General features: G+C 35.3%; 3 protein-coding genes across 4 annotated transcripts; 2 read left to right on the top strand and 1 right to left on the bottom strand.

Annotated features, from left to right (window-relative positions):
- Positions 1-48: 48 nt before the first annotated feature.
- On the top strand, positions 49-540 carry LOC21400771 (putative glucan endo-1,3-beta-glucosidase GVI). Its single transcript, XM_024165948.1, has one exon. The coding sequence runs from the start codon at positions 49-51 to the stop codon at positions 538-540; it is 492 nt and encodes a 163-aa protein (XP_024021716.1).
- A 6,680-nt stretch (positions 541-7,220) lies between these two features.
- LOC21400769 (RNA-binding protein 34) lies at positions 7,221-10,671 on the top strand. The gene is made up of 6 exons (XM_010098666.2): positions 7,221-8,077; positions 8,191-8,249; positions 8,725-8,794; positions 8,945-9,070; positions 9,167-9,295; positions 10,021-10,671. Exons 1-6 carry the CDS (start codon positions 7,391-7,393, stop codon positions 10,480-10,482), a joined length of 1,533 nt encoding a protein of 510 aa, XP_010096968.1. The 5' UTR covers positions 7,221-7,390; the 3' UTR covers positions 10,483-10,671.
- A 3,303-nt stretch (positions 10,672-13,974) lies between these two features.
- Positions 13,975-16,665, bottom strand: LOC21400768 (uncharacterized membrane protein At4g09580). 2 transcript variants are annotated; one of them, XR_002902269.1, is made up of 5 exons: positions 16,394-16,665; positions 15,050-15,320; positions 14,795-14,965; positions 14,385-14,569; positions 13,976-14,303 (listed from the first exon to the last, which is right to left on the bottom strand). XR_002902269.1 is itself a non-coding variant. In XM_024165937.1 (4 exons), the coding sequence occupies exons 1-4, from the start codon at positions 16,636-16,638 to the stop codon at positions 14,444-14,446; spliced, it is 813 nt and encodes a 270-aa protein (XP_024021705.1). In that variant the 5' UTR covers positions 16,639-16,665; the 3' UTR covers positions 13,975-14,443. The 2 variants fall into 2 exon arrangements, 1 of the variants encoding a protein (XP_024021705.1); XM_024165937.1 differs by having other exon boundaries at positions 13,975-14,569.
- Positions 16,666-19,694: the final 3,029 nt, after the last annotated feature.

The raw sequence follows: 19,694 nt of genomic DNA, 5'->3' as shown, positions 1-19,694 counted from the left end.
TCTTCCCCTCCTTCCAGCGGAGCATTCTCCGATCAAACCGCCCCAACAATGAGCCAAATCGCTAGCTTCCTATCGGAGAATCGGGCCCCTCTTCTAGTCAACGTCTACCCTTACTTTGCATACATATTCAATCAGAAAGACATTTCCTTGCCCTACGCTTTGTTCAATACTAATGAAGTTGTGGTGAGAGACGGAGGATTCGAATACCGAAACCTGTTCGATTCCATCACCGACGCGGTTCATGCGGCCTTGGAGAAAGTTGGTGGTGGCTCAGTTGAGATTGTGGTGGCCGAGAGTGGTTGGCCATCTAAAGGGAACGGAGATATAGCGACTGTTGAGAATGCGAAGATGTATAATAACAACTTGATACGGCATGTTTTGGGGAATTCTGGGACGCCAAGGAGGCCAGGGAAGAGCATTGAGGCTTATGTTTTTGGTCTGTTCAATGAGAATTTAAAGCCTGCCGGAACTGAGCAGAATTTTGGGCTGTTCTATCCTGATATGACTGAGGTTTACCATGTTAATTTCGCTGGGATTTAATTAGGCATTGACATAGATCAAGATATATATGTTTAAATCGTCAGATTTTGAAATATATATATATATATATGTTCAATGATCATTGATTTCAATACGGTAGATTTTTCTCATATCATAGTACAATAGTTCATGAATTCTTGTATTTGAATGTACAAGGAGAAGTCCATCAAATATTAAAACATAAATAAATGCTTAGTGCATACCCTTATAATCGTTGCTCTTCCCTTTTTGTCTCCTCTTGTGTTATCCGACATACCTTGCATCATGATCAATATACATAGATGTATATAGATATAAATATATATATATATATATATATGTATGTAGATGTTTACACACACACTCGTGTGCTCACTCTTTGATTGTTTTCCTATAGTGGCTTCTTAATATTTACCCAACTACCCAGTCCAATCCATTATAATTCTGTGTCCATGTATTCTTGTCTCGCCCTCTATTTCAGCAGGTCCTGAATTGCGATCGACCTCATTTAGAAATTGTTAATGACCTAAACATAATACGCGCGGACAATTTTTTCCTTTTTGGCGTAATCAAAAATTTATATTCACATTGTTTATGTGTTTAGGACCTAAAAAGACTATTAGCTTGTGAACTTGTACTTTAACTGGAGATAGAATTCAATTGAAATCTAGTGAATACTTCGATAGATAGAACGGGCCTTAAAGAGAAATTTTGAGTTGAAAAATATTATCGAGAATGAAAAGGAACGCTTGAAATTATAATAGGGGAGAAAATTTGTTTGAAAAAATATGAGCGGGGAAAAGTCACTTTTTTTCCCCTAAAATCTATTTAGAATAGAGTGCTGTTTTCCAACAATAAGTTTAATTATCTAATGTGCATTTGAAAATTTGAAACACAAATTCTCCATGCTGCATTTTTTCGTGTATAATAGACCATGTGATACGTATCCGATAGAACCTCCCTTCGAGCGGGGGCTAGCTCCTGAGAATAGAGAAGGAAGAAACAAAATAGCAGAGAGGGGACGAAGAAGAAAGAACTCAGATAATTCTCATTCCTCAAATTGGTCCATTACATCTCTTTTTTGTATCGAGATCTCCACTTCCTCTAACCGTCTAACAAACTTAGCAATAAAAGGAAATAACAGAATGGCAATAAAAATGTAATAACAACAATATGGTTATAGCCGAAGCATGGCAGTTGGCTGGTGCTCATACCCTTCAAGCCACCCTGGGATATTCTTTGTGCGCTTAGGCCTAGGATTCTTCTTTATTATGTTGGGCTCATTGCTTGGGCCAGGGTCCCCTTCTTGTGGTAAGCCCATCGGAAATGCTGTGGTCGTATCACCATGTTTTCAAGAAACAGTCGTCAAATGTCTCAGATTTGAGTTTCCAGAAAACAGTCATCTAATCTCTGGAACATACTTTTCAAACACATAACGTCTTACACTAGCCGATTGTGTTTAATTAGGAAAAAATTACATTGTTTCTAATTGTAATCAGCACAGAAATTGAAGTTGTAGATGTCCGAAATTTCGCAAGGTGCAAGTCCAGTTCATATTTCTCGTGGTCAAAATAAGGGACAACTTGTATGTTGTTAAAAAAAAAAAAAAAAAAAAAAAAAACAACAACAACAACATTTCCTAATTTTTGGATTTCTCATTTGCAGACCGCCCGAAGTAGCCTTCTGAGGATCTTTGCATGAAATAGCTTTGAAGACACAAAAATTACCAAAGAAACAAGGGCTGACCATATTCAAATCTTGCTTAGAGGGATGTCTCCCTTTTCTACAGCCTTTCCTATTTAGATTACACACCATGGAACCATACTCAAACATTCTCTAACTAAGTGCCTCAATTGAAAAATCATCAACCAAAATGTTTCACGCGTTCAAGTCAGTGATCATGATTCATTGGCGGGCATTTTGTTAGAGAAGAAATTTTTAAATTCAAATTCTTTGTCAAATTTAAAACATTGTAACAAAATTAAAATGATAAGAACCAAATGGGGCATTATTTTTTATTCCCCTCTAAGTTACTCTTGGCCTATAATGAAGGTGGTTCTTTCATCATTTGCGTTTGTTTTTTGTCCGCCAGATTTCAGTCTTGGCGTGTTAGAAGTTCTGCTAGCTATGAGTCTATACGGAGATCTTGGTGGCCTTGGAACTACACATTACACACTCTCGATGGATCGAAAGCTTTCATCGATTGTAGTGATTTTAAAAAGAGCCTTATGCGTGCTCAAATTGATGTGTCGAGGAATTTTTCTTGTATCGGGTCTCGTCTTGCGTCGTTTTCCATGTGCTTCATTAGAATTTACTGATGGAGTCAGTTTTTATCGAGTGTTTTGTATTGTGTACCACAAAGTTATCTATATTAGTATTGGTGTCTGTATGACATATTAGTTGAATGAAATTTTACCTTAAAAAAAAAAGAAAAAGAAAAACACAATGCGAGCAAGCTAAGCATACCAGCTAACTCGCTTATGAGAAACTCTACTCTGCCCCATGGCTTCTGATGAAGTCCCTCAGGGCAAATAATTTCAGGCGTTTTCCACTTAAGACCATAATTAAAACACCACAACAACCTCTCAAGCTCACCACTCATTGTAACTTTAAAAATCTCTGGTTTATACTCGTTAGTTTACTCATTGAAAAGCTTCCACAGAGGTTCTTTAGAACGAGTTTTTAGACTCCCATTGAAAGTATCAAGGTTACAAGAAACCTCCATAATTGTGGCTTAACCCAAAACATTCTCCAACAAAACCCACTTTCACCGTTACGTCATCTTTCCGTTTCCTCCTTTTAAAATATCGGTTAAGAAGAAAAATAACCAAGTAGGATACTAGTGAATCGAGTGACATAGGCTCATTTTGTTTATTCGAGTTAAGTATTTGAATTAAAAAGTAAATTCACATGAGAGAAAATATTGAAATAAAAAAAGTTAAATTTAAATTTTGTTGAGAGAAAATACTGCAGTAAAAGTTTGAGTTGAGATTCGAACTAGCGAAATAAAGGGCCTAAGTTATATCACGGGATTGCATAAAAATGAGAGAAAACTAAAAATGTCATCATTAAAGTAATATCATTTTATTTTTATCACTATTGTAAATTTATCTCATGTCACTAATAACCTGCAAGTTATTTTTTTATAACTTACAGGTTATCTTTCATAATCTGCGGATTATTTTTTGTAACCTGCAAGTTATCTTTCATAACCTGCAGGTTATCTTTCGTAACTTATTGGTTATTTTTTATACTGCCATCAACATTTTGTGGATAATCTTGATAAATACCTCTTGAAAGTGCATGAGTCACGATTTTTACCATTTACTCTTAATTCATAATCTTTTTAGTCAAATAATTACACTTAATAAAAGAGTTTTTATCAAGAATAGTAGGTAAAAGTCTATACTCATACACTCTTAAGTGTAAATTTTACAATTTTTAAATTTTTTTTTTACCATAACATAAATAATAGAGTTGGAAAAAATAAGGTTAAACTTAATATTTTCTTTAAAAATAAAGATAAGTATGATCTTTGTGTCCTTTCTTTATTTAAAAAAAAAGGTTACAAAGTTTGGGTAGAGGTGTCAAATGGGCCGGGCCGTCCATGGACGGCCCGGCCCAGCCCGTAATAGTGTCGAATTCAGCACGGCCCGGTTCGCTACTGTTACGGGCCGTGTCGGCACGGCATGTGTAATGGGCTAGGGCTGGGCCTTAGCTTCTCAGCCCCGGCCCAAGCACGGCCCAAGCACGTGGAGGCCCGCGGCACGGCCCTTGTTCGGCCCGGCCCAAGCCCGCGAAACGGCCCATCAAACGGCCCATTTCATTTGGCCCAGGGGCCCTTCGCGGGCCCAAACGGGAGGCACGTGACGGGCCTCCCGTTTCGCCCGTCACGTGCCTCCCATTTGGCACATGACAGGCCAAACGGGAGGCTCGTCACGTGCCCCCCGTTTGGCCCGCGAAGGGCCCAACGGCTAAAAACCCTAAAATCCGGAAATTCACCCCCAAAATCCCCTATAAATACCCCTTAATTCCACCATAAATCTCACACAACAATTCACTCTCAACTTCTCATCTCACTCTCATTCTATCTCTCAACTTGTCTCTTTGATTTTGATTCTAAGCTTTTCTCTCGCGTTCATTCATTTTCTACCTCTTTCATTTATAAAGTTCAATCAAGTTCTATCAATTTCCAGAAATGGCTTCTCCAAACTTCTATGATTTCACTGCTCTTCCTGAGCTTGGTGATGAGACATTTTATGAGGATGAAATGATGCCTCCTAACCCCACCCCCACTGAACCAGAAAATGCTCCGGTGGATAATGCTTCAGTACACAATGAGGAAGCTGGAGAACGCAGCAGAGAAAAAAGACCGCGAACTTCTCCGGCATGGCAGCATTTCACCGAGGAGCCCCGACCAAATCCAAAAATATGTGAGATGAAAATTCGTGCGGTATGTAAATATTGTAAAAATTACTTTTCTAATAAAAAGGGTGGAGGTACTGGTCATCTGGATAGACATTAAAAAGTATGTCACATCACAGGGGTTACAAAATTTTGCATACGTGCACAACGTGCTCGTGAAGCACTAGCTAAATTTCTAGTTAGTGCTGAATTGCCTCTTTCTTTTGCAGATGATGCATCGTTCGAAGAATTCATCCAGACAGCCTTTTGCCCATAATTTAAATGGGTAAGTAAAAACACAACTCGTTCTGATTGCATGAAAGTTTTTTATGCAATGAGACAATCTCTTGTTGATAATTTTAGGACTTTTAATGCTACTGTCTCTTGCACTTCTGATCTGTGGGAGGGGTGCAATAAAAGTGGATATTTATGTGTCACAACGCACTACATTGATGACGATTGGGTTTTACAAAAAAGAATAATTAGTTTTCGTTTATGTCCATACCCTCATAACGCAACAACTATTTTTAATACAATAGTGGAAATTTTTGGGTTTTATGGGATAGAAGATAAAGTTTTAACAATTACTTTTGATAACGCGTCAGCTAATACAGCTGTAATTAATCGATTTAAACGTAGTTTGAAACCAGCATTTGGAGGGGAAATTTTTCATCAACGGTGTGCATGTCACATAATTAATTTAGTAGTTCAGGCAGGCATTGAACATATCTCAGTTAATCTTACAAATATTACAGAATCATTATCATTCATATCTAGTTCTGGAGCTCGGCTCCAAGAATTCAAACAATATTGCAGGAACAGCCAGATGCGCCCAAGAAAGTTTCCACCTGACGTGAGACATAGGTGGAATTCAACATATTTAATGTTGAAGGCAGCACTCCCATATTCACAACTTATCACGACATATGTAAACAGTAAGAACGATCAAATTTTAATTTTCGATCCTGATTGGCAGATTGCTGAGTATTTTTTAAAATTTCTAGAAGTTTTTTATAATGCTACTGAATTACTTTCTGGAGTTTATTATCCCACTGCACATTTAGCTTTACATCAACTATTTAATATTTCAGAAACATTTTCTTATTATAGGGATACATAACTTTTTGGAAATATAGTTAACTTGATGGAAAATAAATTTAAAAATTATTGGTCAGGTTGTCCCATATTATATGCATTGGCAACCATTTTGGATCCTAGGTGCGGAGTAGATGGAATTGAATAATTGATGACTGCTATTATAGAGAATTTAGAAATAGATATGCAACTAAGTATTACTGACGCTAAGAAAATGTTAGAAAAAGTTTTTAGTTTGTATGAAGCAAAATATAGCACAGGTCAAAAAGAACAGGGAACTTCGTCGTCAACTACCAGTTCGGGGCCTAAAGGATCGTCGTGGAGTTTCTTGAAGAAGAAAGAGAAAACGGCAGGATCGTCCTCAACACAAGCGTCTACAGAACTAGTCAAATATTTTGAAGCAAATTTTGTAATCGATGACGACAAACTAGACATCTTACAGTGGTGGAAGAGCAAGACCGATCGTTTTCCAATACTATCCATAATAGCTCGTGACATTCTTACAACTCCAGTGTCAACGGTAGCATCGGAGCAAGCTTTTAGCGCAAGCAACCGAATTCTTGACGAGAAGAGAAGCAGAATGCATCCAGATATCTTAGAGGGACTAATGTGCGTTAAAGACTGGGAAGATGCCAAAAGACAAAAACAACAATACACAGATGATTCGATGCAAGAATATTTTTCTAACTTAGAAATAACAGAATCTTCTGGAAGCACTTAGGTTTGTAATTTACTATTCCTAGCTACTGCACTCTTTTTTCCTTCGCTAAGGTTTTGTCTCGATCTTCCTACGGGTTTTACTTAGCAAGATTTTTAACGAATCAGTCATTTATGTGTACTCCTATTACGTCAATTCAATAAAATCACATCTTTTGAGGTATATGATATATATTTTTTTAATTAAATTTAAAAAAAAAATACAAGAGTCGGGGCCGGCCTGTGAAGAGCCTGGGCCCAGGCCCGGCCCTCGCCCTTATGGACTAGGGCTAAGGGCCTGGACCGGACCTGAAATTTTCTTTTTAACCCCGGCCCAAGCACGGCCATGCACTATGTAGGGCCATGCCAAGCACGGCCCAGGCCCGTAATAGGCTTTGAGTCAAGCGTGCCGTGCCGGCCCGACACACACGTTTCACATCTCTAAGTTTGGGCAATGAACAAAGAGTTTACCTGACCCGAATAATACGGGTACCAAAACGAAAAAACAAAACAAAAACAAGAGATTTTCCCTCCTGTATTACCTTCGTCTCCGCAGCCTGATACGCAGGAGCTAGGGTTTTCAATGCAACCCCTTTTCTCCCAAAACCTCAAAGCGTCTCTCTTTTCTTCATTCTCTCTCAGTCTGTGATTTTCCCCTTTCTCAATTGAATCAGGAATGGGGAAAAAGAAACCCAAAGACCCCGAAACCACCGCCCAAAACGACGCCGTTTCGTCTCAGCCCGACATTTTCACGACCCTCTTTGGAGAGGTTAAGGACAAAAACGCAGTCGTTTCAATCTTCTCCGACGACAATCCTTTCCTACGGAAGCCCCAAGAGCGACAAACCCTAGAAGGTTCAGGAAGCTTCGATAATGGCGGAGTGGAGAATCCTGACGCCGCCGTGCAGAAGGACAGGAAGAGAAAAGGCGAGAAAAAGGTGAGTCCTGGCTCGGATTCGGCCGATGAAGCTCCGGAGGCTCAGAAATCGAAGAAAGGGAAGCTGAAGAGCTCCGATTTGGAAGATGGTGATGAGGATGTAGGGAAGAAGGAGAATAAGAAGAAGAGGAAGAGAGATGAGATTGAGAAGGAGTATGAGGCGAGGAAGTATGGAGCTGTGGATGGTAATGTGGCGGAGGAGGAAGAGAAGCGATTGAGCGGGAAAGTTGGGGAGAAGAGGAAGAGTGTGGATAATCCGGCGGAGACGTTGGTGCCGAAGGAAGGTTTCGACGACGAGAGCAAGCTTCTGAGGACGGTGTTCGTCGGAAATTTGCCGTTGTCGACGAAGAAGAAGGCTTTGATTAAGGAATTTAGTAAATTCGGAGAGGTTGAGTCCGTGAGGATTCGGTCTGTGCCAATTACCGATGTGAGTGTTTTTTTAAATTGAAACCTCTTGAATTGTTTAAAGTTTGGTTCTTTTTATTTTTCTTCATTTTGGTGATTATGAACATATGGTTTATATGTTTGATGTTTTGTTAGACCAAAACACCGAGAAAAGGGGCAGTAATTAGGAAACAATTTCATGAAGCTGCTGACAGGTAATGATTTTGAATTGCTCATCTTTGTTTTTATTTTCTTATTACTTGTAAGATAATGGGATTTAATGCTTTGGATCAAATTCCTTTAGCCAAGTAGTTACTTTTTCTTTTGGGGCTGAATTTTTGGTTGGTTGTTCGTGTGATGTTGTTTGGTTTTCAGTTTTGTTGCAATGTCTTGTGTTTGAATCTATTTCAATGAGTAAGAAAGTTGCTGATAAAGCAACGATGTATGTAGAACGCGCATAGGAAAACAACTGTTTCTTACTTGATGGGTTATCGATTGGCTAGAAGATTTTGTAATCTAGCTTTATGAATCAGATGGGTTCTCGTATGGATGGTATAATTGATAATGTAGCTGTATCAATGTCTTAACTACATGTTTGCTTTGATTTTCTTATTGTTGCTGTACATGTTTATCTTTTGTTATTTTTGAGAGAGTGTTGTTTTACTGATAATAGAATGTTTTCTTTCACAGCGTTCATGCATATGTTGTTTTCAAGACAGAGGAATCTGCGAAAGCTTCTTTGTCCCATAACATGGCTGTGGTAGATATTCTTGACTCGATTGGATGATCATCCTGATTATTATGAGTAGCTGTGGACAGAAACTTATTTCTTTTCCAATTTAAATTTTGAGTTCAAGCAGTAAAGGGACTATGAATCGAGTTTATTGACATCTTATGGATGTATTCTTAGGTGGGGGACCATCACATCCGAGTTGACAGGGCATGCCCACCTCGCAAGAAGATGAAGGGTGATGAAGTTTCTCTTTATGATCATAAGAGAACAGTTTTTGTGGGTAATCTTCCATTTGATGTAAAGGTGAGTTTCTCTCTCTCTCTCTGTAAAACTTCTTACCTTGAAATTTATGTTTTTCCAGTCTATATCCATATGTGCTGAGTGGATCCTTTTCTGCAGGATGAGGAAGTGTATCAGTTGTTTTGTGGTATAAACAATCTTGATTCTAGCATTGAAGGTGTTCGTGTCATCAGAGATCCTCACAATAATCTTGGAAAGGGTTTTGCTTATGTTTTGTTTAAGACAAGAGTATGTTACGACAAACCCTTTTGGAGATCATTTTTTTAACGCTTCACATGTAACAACACCTCTGTCATCATGTATTGAGTTTTGCATCAGCATTTTTTGACGGTTTTGCATGAGGAAGAACTGCAGATAGAAAAACAACCAAGAAGTGCTTAAATTTCAGTTTGGTGAAAGTCTCTGATATGGCTATGTCCTATCAAATAATTATGAGTTTTGTAAAATTGGTGACCATGAAGTTCAAATTGGACTCCAGAACTCATTGTATACAAGAATTACGAAACATACTAGTATTTTTTTTTCCCACAAAAGTAAATAATTAAGTAGAACTTTCAATTGGGTTATTTCCAGCTGAAGCTAGTGGCTGACCACGATAAACGTCTACCATGTATTTGTGTGTTCTATATCTTAGGAGATAATAATAGTTTATGCTAAGAAGACTCTACTTCTACCTCCACTTTTCATGAGTGTAAATGCATCTAGAGGTGTGAGATCTATCTAGTTTTTATCTCTTTATTAACTCATAAGGAATATCCAGAGAGAGGCTTTGTAGTTATAGATATTGAACTCTGCTAATTTGTAGTTATAGATATTGAACTCTGCTAATTTTAGATACCGAGTTAGCTTGCTGCTTTATCTTCATTTTTCATTGTTTGTGCTGCTACTTTGAACATTGCGCAAATGTTACGTAAATGATTTTTGATTGTGCGCATTTGTCTTTGATTATGTAGGAAGCTGCGAATTTGGTTGTTAAGAAAAGAAACTTAAAGCTTCGAGATCGGGAGCTGAGGCTTTTTCATGCCAAACCAGATTCGACACCATTTAAGAGAAAGAACCCAGCATCTGCAGAGAAAACTAGTTCCCCGGCAAAGAAGTTCCGGGATTCGGGTAGTGGAGATGTTAGCAAGAAGGCTTTCACAAACATTTCGACGTCCTACCAGGGCTTGCGTGCGAGCAAATCCGGTGTCCAAAAGAAAGTTGCAAAAGGTTTTAGACCAGAAAAGTCCACTACGAAAGCTCATAATGGAGTGCGGGAGCGTAAAGAGAAAAGACCAGCAGTTGCTGCCAGGAAGGCAAAAGCGAATGCGCTAAGCGAAATTGGTGCTTCGAAACAAGCGGGAACAAAACGTAAGATGGATAGCTGGACTCCAGAGAGTTCCCACAGGAAGAAGAAAGCGAAGAAATTAAGGTAGATTGTTGCCAAATACATGCTCTTGTATACGGGCATGAATCACAGTTGAAAGGCTGTAACTGCTCTTTAGTTAACATGGTGGATGATAGAGCCTCGTTATTTCCTGTACGTCTAAAATCGACTATATGATATATTGTTCTGCATTACCGCAATTACTCTGTGAAAGAAACGGGAATTTCTGTTTCTTCAACTGAGTTTCGATTTTGATTCCCTACAGCTAGATGGTAGGAGAGGGAGTGGACCAATATGAGTTTTAGCATAAAGATCCGTAACTCCATATTGTATCTTAGAGATGACAATTCGTGTCACGTGTCATGTTTGTGTTGTGTTTTAATCGTTTTTTTTTTTTTAAATTTGCAGTCAACCCGAACATGACTCGTGACACGAAATTTTTTAAAAACTGCAACACGAACACGACATGACCACTTTACGAGTTGACAGGACACGACTCGAAAATGACCCGTGACACGAAATTGACATGTGAATCCGAAATTGACACGAAAATTGAATACTTTTATCTACTTTTTTACATATTAGAAACAATTTAAAATTCATAATACATTAAATTACAATAACATCCATTAAAATTAAGCAAATAATAGTATAAGATTTTGAGTATAATTATCATGATATTACAAGTTCATAATAAATTTTAAAATATGAAATGAAAAATATATGTATTTTTTAGTTTTTTATGAGTTTCGTGTCGTGTTCGGGTTAGACGGGTCCAATTTGAAATTGACCCGTGTTTTTCGTGTCAATTTCATGTCGACCCAATTTTGATCCGAACATCTTTTTTCTCAACCTTAACTCGTAAAATTCGTATCGTTTTCGAGTCGTGTCGTCGTGTCGTGACCCATATTGCCGGCCCTATTGTATCTGGACTTTGGCCAAAACTTTCAAATGCTCAAAGCAAGTTATGATGCAATGACCATTTAAGTGTGTTAATCATCAGGTTAAGAAAATAAAAGGATTCTATTCATCTGCACCTCTCAATTTAGAGTCATTTTGTTAAAACTCTCATTTTGCTCTTTAAATTTTAAATTAGTTTTACTTAATCACTTTTTTTAAAAAAAATTTCTATTGATAAAAAAAAGAGAAGAAAAAAGAGATTAATTGTGTCATGTGGTCCTTTTTTGAATATTTAAGGAGTAAAAGTGAAAGTTTTTAAAGTTCAAGGGGTTTTTTTTATTATATATGCCTCTTAAACTTATCTTATTTAACAAATTACCTTCTAAACTTTTAATTGACAATTTATCCTCTCAATTTGTAAAGTTTTGCAATATACCCTATTTTAACAACGATTTTGTTAAATTAGTGTAAAAAAAAACACGTTCAGTCAAAAATTTTAACACTCCAATTCAAATATAATACAAATCTTTCAATATCTCAAGTTTTAATTCCTTAATTCTAATAAAAAAATTAGAGCAAATTAAGTTAAATGAGGTATATTGTAACAAATTTATAAGTTTTGGAGAGTAACTTGTTAAAATTAAAAATTTAATGGACAATTTGTTAAATTACGATAAGTTCAGAGAACAATTATTTCAAAAATATAAGTTTAAGAGATAAAATGAGAATTAGAATTACGTTTCAAGTTTGAGGGGAAGAGTTGAGATTGATTTAAAAAAAAAAAAAATTGGAAAAGAAAAGAAAGAAAAAAAGAAAATTTGTATTAAACATGCTTGTTTCAACAGGTCAGCCTTTTGTGCGCACATATAATATAGGTATAAGTAGGGTTGGAGATTAGGGCAAGGGGTATAATGTCGCATTTAATAACCCAAAAACTTTTCCCTCTATTGATTAGATTAGGGGACTTCCATAAAGCCGACGCTGTTTCATTAGCATGTAGTATACCATTTCAACACATAAATCAGTCCGCCTGATCTATAGTGAGTTTTATTTTATTTTATTTTTTGTCTTTCAAAAAAAAAAATATTTAAAAATTAAAACTCAAACAAAATAGGCTACAGCTCATTCCCTTGTGAAAAAACTTTGCCCCTCCCTCGGTATATCCGTCTGTAGTTCATAGTTCACTCAAAATCGTCGTTATTCTTTAGGGTTAGCGCAAATCCAAAATTTTCAAAGATTTTTTATTTTTTTTTTCGGGTGTTATTTTCTTTTAGCTAGTTCCAAAGGGTTTTTTTCTTTTCTTTTCTTTTCTTTTTTAAAAAAAAAAAAAAAAAAACCGTTTGTGATCGGTTTTTCTTGTATTGATGCACAAGGCATTTTGTATCCTAATTTTAACAGACGTTAATGAGAACCACTAATGCCACTAAAATTTAATTGAGGGAGATGTTTGCTCATAAAATTAGGTTGGGGACTAAATCGTAATACATTTACAAGTTTTCGACAAATCATGCCATTTAACCCTACTTACCATGAATCGTCTGCGCCTATAAATCGTCTTAAAACACGGCGCAAGTTGCCATGACTTTTTCTTGAATTAGTTGTTATGGTGGACCGTTTCACATTAATGGATTTTAGTACTATTCCACTTCATGAGATTTAATGGCTAGTTTTGTGAAGGGTAAAAGCCAGCCCATTGCATGCTGCAGATTTCAAAGCTACGTTGATGGGCAACGTCCAAGATTGGTGAACACATTTCAAACTAATTTTATGCATGTGCGAATTATTGGTGAGAATTCAAAAAAAGATGGGCTCATTTTGTTCGCTGATTCGAGTTTTTAATTCAAATTGAGATGTGATTTTATGTAAGAACTTTTTACTGTAGTAAAAAAGTTAGATGTGACTTTGAGAATTTTTTACTGTAGCAAAACTCAAATTTTAAACTCGAATCGGTAAAATGAACGAAACCATAAGTTTTTCCTAGTTACATTCTAGCCGTGGTTATTTATTAAATATGAATTCATATTTAATAATGTGAGGTGATAAAAATTCAATTTTATTAATTATTACATAAGAAAAAATTATTAAACTTACCCTTAAAGTGCACGAATTTAAATTTTTAATAAATATAATTATTTGATTAAAAAATATTAATAAAAAATAAAAAAATAAAAATTAAGACTAATGTGCTCTTAGAGATATTTATCTCATTTAACCTCATCATAAATTTTATTTTAATCAACTATCCAACTTATTACAACTGTCATATTAGCATCTTACGATTAAAATAATAATATCTATTGATAAATAAATATTATTATCAGTTAAAATAATAATACTACGGCAAAATTAACATAACCGTTAAAACCACACCCATAATCAATTATATATATGAAAACGTCACCATTGAACATATATCTTTGCTAAGAAATATATAAACGTAAAACTGACCCATTCCAAGTTCTCAAGTCTCCTCGTTCCCCTGGTACTCTGAGCATTTCATACGTCATTTGGCTTTAGTAGAAGTTTACAAGAAATGTAAACTATTATTTATTCCTGTCCTATTATTTCTTTCTCGCCTTTTCTATTGTTTTCAATAATAGCAAAACAAGGAAAAAAAAAAAAAAAAAACGTGTTCAACATTTTTTTTTTCTTTTAGCAGGGAAAAATGAACACTCAGATAAACAAGGAAATATCCATGTTTGTGTGTGTGTGAAAGTGACAATGATTTCAATAGTTTTGGTACTAAAAGCATAGTAACTTTATAAGAGAGCGCCTACATAACAGCCTTATTCAATATACACATTAACGAACTTGAGTACTTCCCTACCAATGAAATTAAACACCACATAAACATCATCCCCCACCCTTTCCCAATCTCCCTAGTTGCCCCAACCCACCTTCATAAGACAGTGCAGAGAGTCCATCCAGCGTCTCACTTCCATGAAGCCGAGTACTCGTCATCTGTGATGGCTGCAAGATGCAACGAAAACCATAACCAAACAGAGGCACAGCCATAATTTCCGGTTAAGTATGCACAGAATAAGACGATACCGAAATGACTGCTGAGAGAACGCGAGTCCATGTACACCACGGTCAGGCAGCATAAAGCTCTATGACTTGCCTTTCCCCACCAGCGTGGGGGTAACTGACACAATTCCTATGAAGAATAAAGTGGCAATTGAATTGAAATCATAGAGATCACCAATGGACTGAAGCTGTCCAAGAGCCAGTCCAGCCTGCAACATAAAACCCAGACAGTCAATGACGATTGACATAAGACCAAGTTGTAAAATTTGAGTAGCATCGAGTATTCGACGACAAAGAGAACCAGCATCAGCATTTCATAAGTTTCGTGGATAGTCCTACGTTCTGATTTCTTCTCTTGGGTAAAAACATTCACAATATATGCATAATCAAGTTCTCAAGTTATGAGATAGTCATATTCAGTGTCAGTGGTGTACCCTGACAGTGATATAAGCAGCAGGAATGAGACCAATTGAGGTTCCCAGGAAGAAAATATGATAAGGCACATCAACAATTGGAGAAGCAAAATTGATAAAGGTATTTGGCAAGGTCGGTGTCAATCTCAAGAAAAGCATGTAGTTCAACAGCCGCTCTCTTCTTTTAGCAACCTGAGAGTAAATAGAAGCAATTTATTCCATTTTGTTGAATTTTCACATAACCGAAGAAATAAAAGCTTGGATTTCATGGTTTACCTGTGCTTGAAAGAAACGCAACTTGTCAGGCCAAAGGGAGAATACAATGGGACGCCCAATCAGCTTTGACAGGAAATAGCAAGAAGAAGCACCGGCGGTTGCAGCAAACACAACAAGTGCTACGCCTCTGAAGACTCCGAAAAGCGATCCGGCAAGCAGGGACATAAACACGGTCCCGGGAATCATGAAAGTCTGCATGAAGATGTAAACCATACAATACCCCACCAGGACCTGTGCAGTGTAGTCACTTGTGTAGCTTTCAAGATTATCTCTGCTCAAAAGAGGAAAAGAATAAGAAAGAATAGATCAGCTTGCAAGTTGCAAGTATCTTCTTGACTTCTTCTATGCAAACTTGCAAAAGAATTAAGAGACACAAACTGACACAATAATTCTATTCTAATTCAGATAAACTTGCCTCCACACAACTCCATTTAAGTTAATTAAAATGTTTTATGAAGGTTTAAGGAGGAAAGTCATCCCCCTAGATATGGTTCTGATGCTTTGAGTCTTTATGTACCTTTAGAACGAACCAATACATTTTTAGAAACTCCATCAGTTTTCCTTGAGCGTCACTGACTTAATCACATAATTCGAACCCGCAAAAACAACGGCCTAAATTTCTACCTTTTGAGCTAGTTCCAAGATTCTCCAAGTCTTTCTAGCTCAAGATAAAGAATTTGTTATTCTGGAGGAAACAATGACGATTAAGAAGCAATTATTCATACCTAATATCAACATGCAAGGCTAAAAATGTAGTGATAAATGCTTGATCTCACTTGGGAATCCTTTATTTATTTATTTACTTATTAAAAAAAAAAAAAAAGCTTGCGGAGATACCAATAACTTCTCAGGTTTAGTTAGATTTGGGGGAAAATATAATAATTAACATATCTTCCTTTTAAGAACAAACAGAGCTGAGAAGCAACAAGTTTTATGCCAGAATAGAAACTGGAAATTAAACGCAGATTTGCTTTATTATCAAAAACCCAAGCTAGTGACAAATCTGAGGAACCCAGAAAACAGAAGTTTAACCACAAAATCATCTCTTAAAGTCGACCCGAACAGGATACCCAAAAAAAATCGTCTTTTTAATTTTTCCCTCCGTGAAAATCAATCGTACAATAAACAAACCAAATTCAGCACCAGAAAATTCAGCGATTCCCTTGCAAAAACAAATTATTCAAAGAATTTTCAACATGCACGATCGCATTATCACCAAAAACTCACGCATGCACAATTACGAAAGAAATAATCAAGTAAAAAACAACGAACAATTGAAAAAAAAAAGAATAAAAAATAAAAAATTTATAATTCGATAAAATTTATAATTCGAAAAAAAAAAACCTGAGGATTTGAAGATCTTCGAGAGTACGAGGAAGCTTGAGAAAGCTGTAATCGGAGGAAGGCATGGTTAGGTAAACGCCGAGGAACCCGAGCACGAATCCCAAGACCACCGTCGAAGCCACGGTCACCTCCCAAAAGCTCAACGGAAAGCTATTGCCGTTGGATCCCGTCGTCGAACCGACATTCTCGGTTTTCTTCGCCATCCCGCTTTCTCTCTCTTCTGAAAATTTTCCTTCCGTTTCCATTGTTTTCTCGGGAAAAAAGAGAGAGAAAGGAAAGGAAACTGAAAGATTTTTTTTTTTTTCCTTCTCTATTTCTCTCTTCTTCTTTCCTTTGTAGACACTTCTTCTTTGGTTGTCTTCTGTCTTTCTTTCTCTCTTTTTTGTTTGTTTCTTTGTTTTAACGTTTTTTTTTTCTTTTTAATCTCGATAGATACAGAATTGAGGAAAGAGCAGAAGAATATTCGCTGCTCCTGGTATTAAATCCAAAAAGCAAAAATGGACTCACCTCAAAAATAAGGAGAAAATGAAATGAAATGCCATTTATGATTTATTAATGAAATTGAAAAGGAATTATTTTTTTAGTGAGTAAAAATATGAAAAAGAATTAATATTTTGCATTTTCTTTTTTTATTATTTTTTTAATGTTATGTTCTCACTTTTTTTTTATAGCAAAACCAGCGTCAGTGTGTCGTCGTGTCCCTTAATAAATTAATTAAATGGACCGAATAATAATATATTCATAAATTATTGTTAAAAGAGATTGATAATCAACTTAACAGAATTGTGGTTGTATCTCATAAAACTTAACAGAATAAATGGCTATAAAGAAATTTATTCACTAGTCATTTATCATTTGTTATTTCTCCTGTAATTAGTGAAATCACAGATTAATTTGGAACCTAAAAAAAAAAAGAAAAGGGAACCGAGTCTTTCTATCACTCGATTAGACTGAATTGAGTTATTGGCTTCTATTTGTTTTTTTTTCTTTTGATTTCGAGAATAACAATAGAATTATTAAATTAATTAATCTTCTGAGCAAAAAAAAAATTAAATTAATCTTAAAATATTGTCTAATTGTTTTTGGGGAAATGAGATTGGGACATTTAAGCCACGATAAGCATGTGAAAGTGGGAACGGCTGAAGAGATGGAAATTATAATGACTGCAGTGCGTCAACCGCTGCATGTGCGTTGCGCGTCCCTCTATTACACTTGTGTAGTGCTCCAACCCGCGCCTTAATTTATAAATTTAAAATTATAATTTATTATTTTAATTTTTAAAATTTAAATTTTTTATGAAAAAAAAATATTATAAAAAATTAAAAATTATGATTCAAAATTAAAAATAAATTCTTAAAACAAATATTCTATAAATGACTCTACATCACCGATGAATTGATGGCAATAAAGATAGCTCTTTTTTATTCTTAAAATGGTATAGAATTCGATGTTATAATTTTCTGAGTAGCCGGCCCTGGCAAAAACACTGAGGGAGAGAGGAAACAAAACCGAGAAGCTTTTGTGGCCAGATTCAATGTATCATTACTTGATTAATATGTTGTGTGGTATTAAATACGTGGTTCCATAAATAAAAAGTTGAGTTATTTTTTAAGTAGGATTAAATCATGTACTTTTTTTTCATTGGTGAATTCTGATATTTTTAAAATGATTAAAAAAAAGTGTCGTGATGATATTAATAATCTTTTTTCACGGAAAGAAAAAAAACCCTTAATTATTCCCTAACTATCACGACGTTTGATTCATGAATTAGAACTATGTGATTAGAACTATTTTTTATTTACCTATATTTTTTGTGAAAGAAAATACTGTAACGAACCACGAACCATGATTCGAATCAGGAAACGAATATAGGTACCAAACATCCTATAATTATCATTTTACTTTTTACTTGCCCTCAAAAGCTCTTTTTGTTACCGTTATTTCTGAATCGGACGGTTTTTTATTACTTATGGTCAAAATTAACTGGTTGGTCCTTAAAAGAAATAAACCTAACATTGAATTGAATGGTGATAATTGATAAAGACCATTCGGAAAAAAAAAAAAAGTTATTTTCAATTGGTTCTGTTTGGTTAGAGAAAATGGGAAAATATTGCAAGGGGTGAGTAGTGTCAAAGGACTCTTCTTATTACAAGGCAAAACAAAGGGTGTATTTAGAACTCGTTTTAAAATGATTTATTTTTTATATAAAAATGAAAATGAAAACATTTTCAATCTCAGACATAAATCATTTTTGAAAATGCGTTTGGTAGTTTTATCAAGAGATTATTTTCAGTATTAAAAAAATTCATTAATGTCTCTCTCTTTCTCTCTGCTCGAGAGATGAGAAAATGAAAACAAAAAATGAAAAACGACTAAAAGTCATTTTTTATTTCTCTCTCATTTTACACTAAATCAAAAAATTATTTTCATTTTTATTTTTTATCTTTATTGCGTCAAACGCCGTTTTAAAAACGTTTTCATTTTTTTTTTAAAAAATGTGTTGGCATGGTGGCCATGTCGTGAGACAATTTGGGGACGATCACCTAATTAATTACTTTTTCTAACCAATTGCCTTATGTGTTAAATTTTTTCAAAGAACCCTAAAGCTTTTTTTTTTTCTCGAAACAAGGGAGAATAACGATTTTGAATTTTTTCTACTCCACCGGATTTGCTTCCTTTTCTTTTTTTTTTTTTTTTTAAGAAATGTTTCATTTTTAATTGATTCTCATTAATTTTTTTTCTTACATTTCTCTTTAAAATAAGTTCTCTTAAATATATTTCTACTTAAATATTTTTCATACAGTCATATAAGAAATTATTTTTCAAATATAATATTAAGCTTAAAGTTGAAAGAGAAAAAAAAATAATTGTGTTTGAACTGTTGTTAACAATTTAGATTGTGAATTTAGTGGGTATAAATTTTAATTAAATAACCATTTGAATTGTAGTTGATGGTTTGAATCTTGATTGTTAAAACATAGTGATTTGAACCGTTAGGCGCAATTTAAATTGAATTGTTTGGTTTAAATAACTATACCAACATGTGGATTATTCTGCTTTGAATACCCGTCGCATGCTCGTAGTGGTTTATAGAAAACTCAAAAAGGGACGAGAAGACTTTAAGATATGAGAAATGCCAGTGTCATTCTTTTTATCACTCACTTTGTCACTTTTTGCGTTTACTGTTTGACACTTGGACTCCACTAACATGATATATTATTATTTAAACAGAAAATGAGATAACGGAGTCCACATGTCAAACAATGAATATAAAAAGTGACGAAAAGAGTAAAGAAACTGT

This window comes from Morus notabilis, unplaced genomic scaffold (genome assembly GCF_000414095.1).
Source record: "Morus notabilis unplaced genomic scaffold, ASM41409v2 Scaffold332, whole genome shotgun sequence".
NCBI lineage: Eukaryota > Viridiplantae > Streptophyta > Magnoliopsida > Rosales > Moraceae > Morus > Morus notabilis.
The sequence above is the reverse complement of the archived record's forward strand: the minus strand, read 5'-3'. Positions and strand labels throughout refer to the sequence as shown.